At 32.7% G+C, this 15155-nt stretch overlaps 1 protein-coding gene across 1 annotated transcript in view; it reads left to right on the top strand.

Moving 5' to 3' along the window:
* Positions 1 to 304: 304 nt before the first annotated feature.
* Positions 305 to 15155, top strand: part of LOC106459984 (carboxyl-terminal PDZ ligand of neuronal nitric oxide synthase protein-like) — a gene marked incomplete at its 3' end in the record, with an annotated part of 45187 nt that continues 30336 nt past the window's right edge. Inside the window, exons 1-5 of the mRNA XM_022386574.1 lie at positions 305 to 406; positions 1886 to 2307; positions 4038 to 4109; positions 9901 to 9993; positions 12858 to 12916. Of these exons, the coding sequence (XP_022242282.1) occupies positions 2200 to 2307; positions 4038 to 4109; positions 9901 to 9993; positions 12858 to 12916 (332 nt within the window). The remainder of the gene's footprint in view (positions 407 to 1885; positions 2308 to 4037; positions 4110 to 9900; positions 9994 to 12857; positions 12917 to 15155) is intronic.

The following is a 15155-nucleotide window of genomic DNA, read 5'->3' as shown; positions in this document are numbered from 1 at the left end:
TATAGGACTATTTTGGTAAGTAAGGAATCTAGCTAATACTGTTTATTATTTTAACAGGATGTTTGGCCTTCGAAATGGGTTGCCTTCGGATATGGTGGACGTAGGAAATTCACAGAAGCTTAAAGGAAGGCTTTATAAATATTTGAATGATTAAGGCTGACTTTTAATATATCTTTTTTAAATTTAGCTTAGTGTATGAGACTTTCTAGAATCAACAGGTCCCTTCTTGTCCTTAAATTTTATGTTATATTATTTGCATACTTCCACAGGTGTCGCTGTTAAGTCAGAGGCGCTTGATCACATAGTAGTAGTATTACTACTAGTAAGAACTATAGCCTGGTTTAGTAAGTAAAATACAATAACAGTTATTTAGTTAATACGCTTGTGCTTCTTTTATATTGAGTTGGTGAGTTTTAGCGTTGTTTCTGCTAAATTTATCTATTTAATTAAATCTGAACATGTTAGTGTAGTTTGTGGTGAATGAAGTTATGACTGACAGGTGTTGATTCGGGCTGGTTTCAGTGGTTAGGGTTACTGTAGTGTAGACTAGTGTAGTGAAGTTACTTCAGTACTTTTAAACTGTTTGTTTAGTACAGAAGTAGTAATAGAACTGCAGCGTTTGCACTAAATTAGTAATTATATATTGCCATTTTGGGATTCGATGACGAAAATAAGTAAATCGGATAAATAAACAATATTCTCTATTTATAAGTCCGTTTAGGGCCTTAGTTTATTGAAGTTTTGAACTAAAAAGTTTGTCTTTTAGTTTTAAAATAAAAAATTTCACTGTTTTCCAGCTGTTGCTTTGAAGCAATGTAACGAAAATAAAAAATCGCAATATTTAGATGGATATGCTTTCGAATTAAATTTTCTCAGTCCCTCAAAATAATATATATTTTTATTATTTTTATTGGGCCTATGGTCAGGATTACACCAACTGAGCATTGAAATTAAGATTTATGAATATTTTTCAGAAAACAATGAAAAGGTAATAAATTTCAGAGGATGATAAAAAGAAATAACTTGAACAGTAAAGTTTAACGTGTTAAAAACGTGTAATAAAATAAATAATGCATAAAAATTATGTAATCATTGTATTGAAAATATCTTGAAATATTTTGGAAAACTATAAAAACCACATTTATAAAACAAAATGCTTGTTTGGTCATTTTTAAAGAAGTTGCTACTTAACATACATGTTAGATAAACTTCATAAAATAGGACTCTTGCATATGTTGTAATGTTTTTAATTTTTACTTTCCTACCACAAAAATTCAGTTGTAAATCTATTTAAAGTGAAGAAAATAGAAAGAGTTCCATATGGCACCCCCACCCAAAAATTGTAGAATTGCCTGAATAAAAAAGATTCTGAAAAGGGTTTATTTCAAGGGGCATATTAGAAAAATTGGGGCATAGCTTTTTGGGGTTTACCAAAAAAAAAATGAAAAAAAATGTTCCAAACTACTTTGGCACCCCCATTTCCTTTTGACACCGAACATTATATTCTGATAAAAGTAGCCTTTTTGATGCCTTTATACAAGACATTTGTAAAGTTTATCCCCAAGAAGATTGTACATCTAATTAATGAAGTAAGTGGTATAATAATGTATCAAAATTATAAGATCATACTATTAATATGATTTATTAATACATAAATATTACTTTGATGAATTTTTTTAAAAATTGAGTGGGGGGTGCCATATGGAACTCTTACCAAGAAAATAATGAGCAAGAGCTAAGAAAGAGTATAGCATTTTTCATTCCATAGTTTTATCAGTATTAAAGTTAGCATCTCTTTCTTTATAAAAGTCATTGTTACTAAATTACTAGGTTTATTTGGAAAGTGCTAATGCAAGTTATTTTTGTTTACTGTATCTTTTTACAGTTATACTGACCAGAGATAGACTTACAGAATAATGCATGGTCTTCTTCAAAGACTACATGTACGTGTTAAAACTGTGCTTAGAAAAGAGAAATAAATGTGTCCCCAAGTTTCAGGAACGAAATTATGCATGTTACCTCTTGCGTAACTGGCATCTGCTTTTTCAAAAAACAAGTTAATGCAGTACATTCATCACAGATCATCCAAAAGGAGTAAGGATTTGGATGTCATATTTTTTTTGCAAGATAGTGATTAACACTTGAAAATATGAGGACCTATTTGTTCTGAAAAATGGCAGTGTGAAGTGTGGTTTTAAAATGCCATCCAAGAAACGATACAATTTAGTGAACGATGATTCCTTTGATAGTCGAATCCCATTACACAATGAAGAAGCTTTTCATCATGGAATTACATTTTCAGCAAAAGTAAGTTTGCATTCTGTATATTTGTTTATGTAATAATTGTAAAACCACTTGGAAAGTCATGTTTATACATTAATTTGTAAATATTGGGAAAGCACAGATGGAATATGTACATGCACAATATAGAGCTTGTATAGTGAAAGTTAAGAGGAAATTTCATATAAAAATGAAGGAAATCGTAAAACTTCTACAAGGGTTACAGACAACAACCAAAGAATTTATTATAAACATGCAGAATATTATCTTATACTTAAATCTTTAAAAAATAATACACAAGAAATCAAGGAATTCAAATTATTTTATCTTAACTTCTCATCTTTTAAGAACTAAATTTCACCAGAGGCACATTGTGAATCATACATTTTATTCAGAAAAGTTAAGACATGGTATAGGATGTTTGAAGAACTATCACCAAATGTGCTTACTATGCTTTACATATTTTCAATCAACATATCAAGCCCACTCCTAAATGAAGCTACTGCAAACATCTTTTCTGAAGAGTGCTCATTAATTCTTGCAGTATCTTGTACAGTGGAATGCATTTTATTCGAGTCTGGTACCATTGATAGGAGAAAAGAAAAGGTTAAGTAAAAGGAGTTTGAGCTTGTGAGGAAAGCAATATAGATATATAGATAAGGTTGTTTTGAAAACATCCTGTATCATGTCCTAACATTTCTTAATAAAAACGTACGATTCTGAAGGTTTCCATAGGATAAGTAGTTTTAAGATGTAACAATTTTAAATAAGGGTTTTCTTTTATAATCGTCCTTTAGACCCTGTTATGAAAAGTAGTAGAGAAGCTTTTCTTACTTGAGCTGGGCAGTTAATTTGATTAGTCGATATAGTTGATACTTGCCAGATCAGTTGCACTGATTATTGCACAAAACTTAATCGATTTATCAAATTTATCATCAAATAGATTAATTTTGCACAAAATAATCAACTAATCAAAATTAATGTTTCTGATTATTACTTTTTTTTATTATTCCAATTGTCCAAGTCTCATGAGAATAATTGATTAGTTAAATATAATCAAATAATGAGCCCAACAGTTAGTAAATTTCACTAATCTTCCAGCTCTGTTTCTCACCCAGTTATCCAATCAAATTAACTTGGAACTATCAGGAAAGAGGTATCTGTATAAGGAACTTGTACTGAACGTTTTGGTTTTATACATTAGTTGTTTTTTAGTTTAATCTTTCTAATAATTTTACTAATCACTGCATAGTCTTAAATTACACTAAAATTCTCATAATATCTTAAAACATTGTTAGTTTTTTTTAACAACTAAGCATGTTGATTCTGTAAGCACAGCAGCTGTACCTTGTATAGATTAAGCCTTGCATTATTCTGAAAGTACTTGTAGTTGTTACGTTGAGAAATATGCAAATGTAAATTATATGAAAGTGTTGTTGTTTTTTGATAATTTATTGTCTTGTGAGTGAATCATACTTAAAATATGGAATCTTCCAAAAGTCACCTAAGAATACAAATTTTTATTATTTCTTAAAAACATAATCTGACAAACTCTAAAATATTGACATAGAAAGCTATTGTACGTAGATGCTTGAGAAAAAAATTGGGTGATAAGTATGAAGTTTTGTCGTCTTCTTTTATGTTTCAGTATTGAAAATAAGTAATTTCAGATCACATACTTTATAACTTAGTACATCTAGTAGTGTATGAAACTTTCATACCATGCATAAAATTAAAGACTTTTTTTTAACTTTTAGTACATAGGTACCCTGGATATTCCCCGACCCAGTAGCAGAGTAGAAATTGTATCTGCAATGCGACGCATTAGAGTAAGAACACTCATTTTCCTTGTATTAAAGCTTAGTGTTGTTAACATTTCTTATAAGAATCAACAATCAGGTAATGGTACAAGATGTTTGAGTTAGTTGTTGTGACTATAAACTGGAAGCTTACAAAGTGCAACAAGTTTAATTGTTTTTGCTGTGATCCTATTTCAAATTTGGTGTATTGTATCCAAGATTTTGTATGTAAATATTACTATGTTTCTTATTATTCTAACTGTTTTGTTTCTCCCAAATTGTTTGTCAAAACATTCTTACCTAATTTAAGATGTATAATTTAGCTTTAATTGTGACTAAGTAAAGCTAAATATGAGAAAAGGGTGGGGAAGTGATATTATGACAGTGTTTTGACAAACAGTGTCATTGTGTAATATGACAGGAAACTAGAATGTTAGGTATAGAAAGATTAGAGAGGTTTTTTTGTTTTTAAAAAAAAGAAGAATATGAAAGGAAACTGTTTTGAGTACTGATGAAGTAAAATAATGATTGATTAAAAAGAAAATGTCAGTTAGACAGAAGTAAAAAATATAAGACAAGGTTAGAGGTAAAAATAAATAATTCACATAAATGAGAAAGAAAAAACTTGTTATTCTGAAATAGAACTAATTAATGGTCAGATATCACTGATTCCAGGATCTAGGCTTATTCTTCAAGGTTGAGTGGTATTTAACATGGCAATCCATTAAGCTTTGCTTGTATTGTTACTCTTGCCCCCCAGAAGGGGGGGTGGCATTGTAATCGAATCTGTGTCTGTCGGTGTATCTTGAAAACTAACAAACTGATGTACACTAAAATTTTATGCAAGATGGGAAGTCAGTATTGGACAGTCTTCCCCATATTTGGTCCAAATTTGGATTCTGGATCACTTTGAAGCTTTTTTTTATAATGGAGAAATAGTGCATTTTCACAGTTTTGAGTTAGTAACTCTGTAATGTGTGATTATATTTGTACCAAATTTCATGAGCACATTAAGGTTGAGATCTCTCATCACAATACAAAAAAATGATCCGAATCGTAAATCATTCTGGATCTGAGAAGGATTTTCTGAGTTTTCAAAGGTGAAATTTGATGTTTTCCAATATAAATGCATGCAATATCAAAAAGGAGCAGCAGGGAGAGGGTATTTAATCTCTCTGATTGATCTTGTTTTCTGTGACATAATTTTAACACGACGTTGTTGTTAAGGGAATGAATTTACAGCATACCACGTACTAGGATATCACAGCTGATAAAGCAAAGGTTTTTTTCTAGTACCATATTTGGGTAATGCTGAAAAAAATCATAAATTCAGTTGCAGTGAATATGTAGTTGTATTTTCAGGATATCGTTACATGATGCTAATAAGTGTACAACATAAAATTACCAGACTGCAGAAAATTGTCTTGTGTAAGTAGAAACCCTAGACTCAAGATGTATAATTTCTTATTTTAATCATACAAAAAGTGAATCCCCTCAGATTATTTAGGAATTGTAAAATCTGTCAGGCTGTTTCTGAAAACAAGGAAAAAAGTATGGATATTAGGGTAAGGAAATTTGTTTCATTAAGACCAAAACATACCCAGAACTGTAATAGAAAATATACTTTTAAAAAAAAAGAAGATGTTTAGGGTAGTTAAGAAAATTGATAGTGTTGATGAATCATCTTTTTTCATATTTCATGATGAGAATGGTAGGACTAGGGGACACAAATATAAATTTTGGTAAGTAGAAGTGATCTTCAGTTAAGACAGTTTTATTTTACTAACAGGGTGGTTGGTCTTTGGAATGGCTTGCCTTTAAATTTTGTTACATTAAATTTTTGGACTAACATACAGGTATGTTGTTCTTACCTTGCTACTTATAATTCTAAATTTTCAGACTTATTTTAACATGTCCCTCAAGAACCAAAGGGTGTCTTTACATTACAGTTTGTTGAATATTAAAAGTAAATTCAATCCAGATTCTCCTAAAGAGGGTGGTTTTGAATGTATCTTTTCGAGACAACTTTGAGACAAGTGTTTGTTAACTGATAAATTTTTAAGTGAAATACAGCATCCTCAAGTCTCCATACTAGCTAGTACTAAGGTCTACCTGCTGGGAGTAAATTCAGTATATATCAATAAAGCCATTAATTAAACAATTGCCAACCTTTTATGCTTCCGCTATCACCTTATGTTTAACTTTCAATTGAGATACCAACGATTTCACCTGCGATTCGGTAGGGAAGGTCGAAACATCATGATAGTCAGCAGTAGGATGAGCAGACAGGAACACTTTGAAAGCAGCTACAGGTATAATATTGTATTTGGCTTGCTGCACAATAACTACCAAGGTGGTTCTAAACGGTTCCTGAATACCCCTGCGTGTCATTTGGAGACTTCCAATTCCATGCTTCTTGTGTTTGGCTGTTAAGCGTGTGATGCACTGATGGATTTCAGTCACTTTTTGCAGCTCCAACACTAAAAGAGTGTGGGAAATGCCTTCTTTTTATCCAATAAACATGTCCACAAAATTTCAGTTCAAATTAAGAAAAACTGGATTGGGTAGTTTTTTTCAAGAAAAATGTCCCCCAATGGTTTGTGAGGGGCCTGTTAAAACATCTTTTTTATTGCACATTTTGACCACTGCTTTTCATTCAACCTTTTACTTGAATTTGAATTTTTTTTTTCCCAGAGCAACCTAATTCAAAGCTAGATACTTCTATCCAGTAAACTGTTAAGTATACAGGTTTATCTGTAAACTTAGCTGTTGAACTCTTTAACCCTCATTATACTATGTTAGTTTCTATTTTGCCTTAACCACTTGGTATAGTGATGTGTTGAACTAAATACCCAGAAAACAATTTTTGTACGACAGGTTATTATAGAAGTTGCAGAATCAAACCCATATCAAAGGCATTTTGACCATCTCTTTGCTTTCCTCTTTGTGGTGATATTTCATCTTCAGATTATCGTGATTCTGACTCAGTTTAAGCATTTCTTTCATTTTCTTACTGTTCTACAACTTGATCAATGAAATTTTTACTTTCTGATCAACTGCTTTCTTCTACATTAAATATACTTTCTTCTCCCAACCCTAGGATATAATCACTCCCTGTGACATAATTGTATCCTTGCTTGCTTTCAACTTTGGAGTGAGATGTGTTAACACTAACCATGGTAGGGATGTGCTGGGAAAAAAAAAAGGACCGACACACATTATGCATTGCTCACCATAGTCTCAGATCCCTCTTATAAGAATGTAACAGACTTTTATTAACTCCTAACTTAGGTTTTCCAAAAGCTATTAAGATCTTCAGTTTAGCCAAAAAACATTGCTAAAGAAGAGAACTGGCAAATATTAACAGCCAAATTTTCTGTTGATTATTCTGATTCTGTGTTAGAAGGGCTAGCTCACCAATGCTTGAAGTTGTTGGAATGATTTACACACCAAAATGTTCCATTTTAACTTGGGAAGTGCAGAATCAGAATAGCATTTCACAAACTTCAACACAACTCATCTCGTGACAGGCTAAAACTACTGCCTTTATAGTAACTACCATTCATTATAAAATATTCATTGGTATTGTTTAAAAATGCCAATAGAAACAAGGTAGGGACAAATACACAAAACCATACAAAAATCCCAACATAATTAGCCAGTGAGTTAATGTTACAAGTGTTTGGGAATTAGCCATTATAAGACTGTATAGCATTATTCAGTTTAAATGCTTTTATTCAAACCTGAATTCATGCAAATGAAAGGAATTCAACATTTAGTTGTTGATAAAAGTTTTTCTTGGAAAGATTTGGCTACTTATATAGGGAGTTTTGTATGGATTTGTATATTCATCCTTACCTTGTTTTTGTACTTTTTGTCATTACCATTCCTACATCATCCTTATTTTCTTCAAAAAATTTTTATCACTTGTTTCCCCTCTATTTTTAAACAATACCAATGAATGTTTTATAATGAATGGTAGTTGCTACGAAGGCAGCAGTAGTGTTATCCTGGTGTGATGAATTGTATTGATGGACATCATGTGTTGAAGTTAGTGAAATGTTATACTGTTTCTGCACTCCCCAAGTTAAAATTCAACATTTTGGTGTATGAATCCTCCCAATTTTTCAAATTTTTATTTTACTTGCAGAATTAGTATTAGTAGACTCTCTACTTGACTATAATAGTAAACGATGTCAACTAAGATTACTTATTTGCTTAGTCTTTCAAATTGTTTTTAGAATGTTCTTGAAATTTCCAAAACATTCTTGGGATAAAGCTCTGTAGCTTTCCTGCATATTTTCATGGAAAAGATTACATCATAAATCTAAAACTAGATGGGATGTAGCAAATACATTCCAGGTGGTAAAGTAAGTACAAACAGGAATCAAAACATTCATGATGCATTACGAGTGATGCTGGAATAATAAAAGATTTGTGTTACAAAGGATTATAATAATGAAGAAGGTTCTGTGTGTCATAGCTGCTCTAGGTCAAAGATTTTAAGTGTATTGAGGTTCAAATGCACCCCAGGTGGTAAATGTAGGGTTAATCACACAGAAGTATGAGAAACTGCAAAATAAAAAGTAGAAAAATTATAATAAATTTACATTTTTTTTCTTACTGCTTAAACAGAGTATTAATTTAACCAAAGACAATTTATTTAATCACCACTTTAACCGTGACCTTATGATCATAAAAAGAAAGACAAAATTTTGAATTTTTATTGAATGAATGCACTCCATCTCACTGACGTAGCAACCAGTACTTAAGTACATAACAGTGATCAGAAGAAAGCTGACTGTACAATCTGACAAATTTGTGCACTTCAAAGAAAAGTAAAATCTTCTTCTTCTAAGTTATCTAAATATGGTACACGGTACTTAAAAGCTTGTGAATTCAAAAAATCCTTGAAACACATGGGAAGATTATTTGTGTATTCAGTGTTCTCCTTCTGTTTAACTTGTTTACATAAACAATTAATAATTATTTTATATGATCAGTAATTCATAATGGAAATCACAAAAAAATTACCCAGGCTTGCCCGACCTCCTAAAGAGATTCTGAGTGGTGCCCTGGTTTATCTACGTCACTGATGTAACAAAAGTGGCCAAGTTAGAAAATCAAAAGCAAAAAATACATCACAATTGATATGTCACAATTAAATGTAAAGTTAGGTTTTTGTTCTTTTAACTGTGATTTAATATTGAGTAAAAACTCTATACTCAGTTAGAAATTCCAAAACCTAACTTGGTACTTAACTTTGATATTGCAATGTTGATGAACTCATGCCTTTACTTACTTTCGAACTTGACCATCTTACTTAAGTTTTATGTTTTTGTACTGATATTACATGTTTTGGCTGTTTACCCAGTAAGAAAACTGAGTTACTGTGTGTTCGTATTCGGTAACTCTTGACACAGCACTCTAGATGTGTTCAGTGCCTTCTTAGCAAGTTTTGTTGTCTAGTTTATTCTTGTTTTGTATCTTGCATGGGTGGTTTTTTTTAGACTAGTTAGTGTGTGTGTGTGTGTGTGTGATTGAATCGGATAATTATTAACACAGCAACCTAGATAGTGTCCTCTTATTAACTTTGGTCATTCACTTTATACTTGTTTTGTATCTTGTACAATTAATATGTTTAGGTTATTTGTTGTATGTATGCATCTGATAAATAGTGCTTAGTGATGTCGTAGCAACTTTGTCACCCATCTTATTCTTATATTTTCCACAGATAGTATTGTTAATGAGTTTTGGAATCAATTCACCATGAGTGTTATCAGCTCATTCATTGTGTGTATTAGTTTGTTTGTTTTTTCAGTATGAATTCAAGACCAAAGGCATCAGAAAGAAGAAGGTTTATATAAATATATCTGTTGAAGGAGTTCAAGTTATTCTCAAAAAAGGGAAAAAGGTTGGTAGTTCTGGTAAAAAGAATATGACCCATTATATTTTTGTAAATAAATCAATATTAAAGACGTGTATATGTAATTGAGTTAAAAAAAAATTAGAAATCTTAAAGAAACATTAATTTAATAATTCAAATATCTGGCTTTTTCTTCACCGAGTTTCACAAGGTTATAAAAATTCGAAATTTTAATGCAGCCAAGTCAATAGAATTCTGTCTAATCACTTTAAATTGCTCCATTTGCTCTTCTGAAGTCCATAATGAGCACACAGACAGTGGACTAGTGATTCCTAACAGCTATGTTGAGCAGGTAGTAATCATTATAAGGTAGCACAATGAAAATAAACTGTGTGTATGTACATTGTGTGTTTTTGAACTGGGTGTAATAGAATTAATGCACCATATGGATATTTTTCAAGTCCTCATTTCATACATTTCAAGATACTGTAGATGTATGACTGAAGGTAATATCTTTGCACCCCAGCTTACTTTCCAGTGATTATCATTGTTTGTAACATTTTTTTTTTTCAGCAATTTCCAAGTAAAAAAGTGAAGGTTAGCGGATTGTCATTTTTTATTTCATGTTGTACAATGGTGTTCCTAAGTTTGCTAGAAAGTTCTGTTGATAAATCTGTACTCCTTTACGTCTGTTAATTTAGGCTATTTATTTTTAAGGGGTGCATGTTGCCTTCTTTTAGTTTACTGTTTCTATTTATGCATTATATCATGCAGGGGCATGTCCAATGGGATGGGTGTGGTTCAAATCCCCATTAGAGAGCTCTGCCCACCCTGGTGGACCCCCATATGACATAATCAGTTTTTAGTCTTTTAATATTTGAAAATTCTTTGTACATTGTGACTCTCACTGGAATGAAAGTGTTAATTTTTTCTGTCCCCCTGCTCCCCCTAATAAAAAATCCTGGAAATCCCACTGATACCATGTATTTTTTTGTGTGCTGTTCATTGTATGCTTATTAAATTGTGAGAATGACTTGTGCTCCAAGAGTTGATGATATCATAATGATTTATGCCAAACAAGGCAACTTAGAACTGGATACAGCAAGTCTTTCACCACTGAACAGTCATAGCCGAATCATAGTACCACTGCCAGCATTGTGGCATAATTTCTTCAAATTGTTAATTTCGATGATCAACCTCCATCAGAAAGGTATGAAGTGAAACTGATGAACTTCACTAGAAAGTAACAATGCTACAAAATACTCAGCAGTCCACACGCAAACTGGTCAATCAATGGCTGTGTCACGAGTGTCACTATGATTTTGGACACAAATTCCATCAATATGAGTACCAAATTAACCAAGAATTTGCGGATGATAACCGAAACAGACAAGTTGAATTTTATGAAGGTTTCATGACTCTGATTCAAACCAGTGACAGTCTGCTGGGATGCATTTACTTCTCAAAAAAACACTTCTTTTTAAATGAAGAACTAGTGTGCTGATGTAACTGCCACTGTTGGATTCGGGAGAATAGGCACGTGATGAGAATGGGCTAAACACAACATCCCCAAAAGTTGATGTTTGGTGTTGAATAGCAGGTGACTAAGTTGTTGGCCTATTTTTATTTGATGGCAATCGAGATGGTCAAAACTTTTTACAGATGCTTCAAGGTTAAATTGGGCTTGCTTTAGATGAAACTTACCCAGATCCTGAAAGATAAATTTATTTCCAAAGGATGGTGCTTCATTTCATTACAGTAGGATGATTCTGGGTTATCTTGATTGATAAGCAATGGATTGTCCATCGAGGATCACATGAATGACCACATGTTTTCCTGATCTTATCCAACATGAATGACCACCACGTTCTCCTGATCTCATCCTACTTGAATGACCACCACATTCTTCTGATCTCATCCCACTTGAATGACCAGATGTTCTCCTATCTCATCCCACATGAATGACCACATGTTCTTCTGATCTCATCCCACATGAATGACCACATGTTCTCCTGATCTCATCCCACTTGAATGACCACATGTTCTCCTGATCTCATCCCACATGAATGACCACCACGTTCTCCTGATCTCATCCCACTTGAATGACCACTACGTTCTAATCTCATCCCATTTGATTGACCACCACGTTCTCCTGATCTCATCCCACTTGATTGACCACATGTTCTCCTGATCTTATCCCACTTGAATGACCACCACGTTCTCCTGATCTCATCCTACTTGAATGACCACATGTTCTCCTGATCTCATCCCACTTGATTGACCAAATGTTCTCCTGATCTTATCCCACTTGATTGACCAAATGTTCTCCTGATCTTATCCCCCTTGAATGACCACTATGTTCTCCTGATCTCATCCCACTTGAATGACCACTATGTTCTCCTGATCTCATCCCACTTGATTGACCAAATGTTCTCCTGATCTTATCCCCCTTGAATGACCACTATGTTCTCCTGATCTCATCCCACTTGATTGACCACCGCGTTCTCCTGATCTCATCCCACATGAATGACCACCACGTTCTCCTGATCTCATCCCACTTGACTTCTTGTAGGGATTTCTAAAAATTATGACCCATAGCACACCACCAAATGATGTTGGAGAATTAACAATGAGAGTTGCTGAGGAATACATAAATATTACACTAGTTCAATTTAGAAACATCTCGCATCCATTTCGACTCGCATATTGCCTCGAGGTTAACAGAGCTCATATTGAGTACTTGTTACAGAATGATGAGTTTAAATATAGGTAATATTCCAAAACTATCAAACAAGGACTTGGGGAAAAACCATATGGTATGTGAATTCTGTTACCCAATATATATTGTTGATGTCTTTTCTAAAACTGTTTATCTTGGTTTAACAGAAACTTTCTTATTACCATTTGTGCAGAGCAATCATTGGCCAAGGAATGACAGTAGATGTTTATTAATGCAACACCCTATATACAGGTATGTATTTATTATTTTAGTTTTAGCTAACTAATAACCTGCCAATTTTTGGTATTCTATCCTGGTGTAGTTTTCCTAGGCCATATTAGATTTCATGCTTTTAATATTTTTGGTTGGCCCGGCATGGCCAGGTGGTTAGGGCACTCGACCCGCAATCCTAGGGTCTAGGGTTCGAATCCCCGTCACACCAAACATGCTCACCCTTTCCACTGTGGAGGCGTTATAATGTGACGGTCAATCCCCACTATTCGTTGGTAAAAGAGTAGCCCAAGAGTTGGCGGTGGGTGGTGATAACTAGCTGCCTTCCCTCTAAATTAGGGACGGCTAGCGCAGGTAGCCCTCGTGTAGCTTTGCGTGAAATTCAAAATAAACAAACAATATTTTTGGTTTGGTATGTTTGTGCTTAAGTGATTTGAATTAAATGTGTCTTGCCATCCATGTGGAATCTAGCAAGGTCACTAATAGCATCACTTATTTCATTCTTGTCTTGAGAGCAAACAACATACTGTATACTAACTTCATAGATGTTGATTTCCATTTCTCTCTTCTTTATTTATGCCCACCCCTCCAGAAAAAAACCAGTAACTTAGAAATATCACCAATATCAGTACACTTTACAGTTAGAACTGTATGAACTTGTAGTAACTGTAATTTAGCTTTAATTTTAGTTTGCTAATTAACTTGATTAACCCTTTTGATTTAAGGGGCCTGGCATGGCTTGGTGGTTAGGGTGCTCGTCTCTCAATCCTTGGGTTGTTGAATGGAAACCTGTTGCTGAATATGCTTGCCTTTGCCACGCATTGGGGCATTACAACGGTCAATCTCACTATTCAGTGGGAAAGAGTAGTCCCAGAGTTGGCTAGCTGTCTTCCCTCTAATCTATCACTTCAAAATTAGGGATGGCTAGCATAGATAATCCTCAATTAGCTTTCTGCAAAAATTCAAGAAAAAATTTTTTTAACTCTATTTCAACAATTTTTTACTCTTAAACATTTATACTTGATATTTTGCCATCTTGTGACATTTAATGTAGTTCACAAAGAAATTTTTTAATTGTTTAAACTTACATTTATGTGGAACTCTAAGAAGTCCTGCATGTAAAAAAAACTCGCTTATCAACTTTTTTTAGAATTTATTTGCTCATCCCAAAGCATAAATTTATATGTTTCAAGAAATTAACACCCCTTAAGAGTGTAATTAACCAAGTACATATTTCTTTTCTCTATAAAGATTTATTATTACAGATACTATGAGGTCTTAAAAGGGGTAGAAACAAATACTAATGAAGAACACCTTTGAAAGTAGCTAAAGGCAAAGCTTAAATACAACTGGATAATACAGCAAGCTGTAAAGTTAATAAAGTGGTGTGAGGAATAATATATAAGAAAGTGATTAGATGTAGCTCCTGGAGAGAGAACAATGGAATTTAGTGGGAAGTTTAAAAGACTTGGGAACAAACCATAGATCTGTTTGTTTGTTTTTATACATTATTTTTGAGTTCAGTTCTATTTCCTTGAAAGTTATGGCAGTGTTCTTCTATGGCAAGACCTCGGGTAAGTCTTATTAGGTTGACATTGTACGGTAATGACAGCAAAATATTCTGGTGACTCAAATCCTTATTCATTAAATAACACCATTAAGTTTATCATATTCAAATATTATATATATAAATAAAAGAACTTATAATTTACTGAAAACAAAGTAAAGTTTCAAAGTTAAATATGTTAATAAAACCAATTAAGTTCAAACTGACTAGATATATCAAATGGGACTTTTTTGATCAATAATAAAAATAATTAAATTCTAAGATGTAAATATTATAATGTTTATTCAAAAGGTCCTTATAACAAATGTTTGGAAACTTTATGATATAAGAAGTGACAGAAAATCCACACTAAGCTATATGAATTTTGAAGATGAAAGTAGATATTATTTGGTAAGCTTACACTGAATTTCATGTATTTTTTTGGTAAGTATTTTCATTGTGAGGAGGAAGAAATCAAAGGTTTTGGTGACCATGTCTGGAAACTGGAAAGGGATAATTGAATTGGTCAGTTCTTTAAAACTAAGTGAGGAAGGTATTAAAATGTGTATGTGAACTTGTTTTTCTACAGTTATAAACATAAGATGTCACACATATTTTATGTGCATATATATATATATATATATATTTTAATGGTTTCAAAATGTCTTACAGTAAGGCTTGTTTCTATACAAGGGTTTAGTATAACATTTATTC

This window comes from Limulus polyphemus, unplaced genomic scaffold, assembly GCF_000517525.1.
Source record: "Limulus polyphemus unplaced genomic scaffold, Limulus_polyphemus-2.1.2 Scaffold690, whole genome shotgun sequence".
Classification (NCBI taxonomy): Eukaryota; Metazoa; Arthropoda; class Merostomata; order Xiphosura; family Limulidae; genus Limulus; species Limulus polyphemus.
The sequence above is the reverse complement of the archived record's forward strand: the minus strand, read 5'-3'. Positions and strand labels throughout refer to the sequence as shown.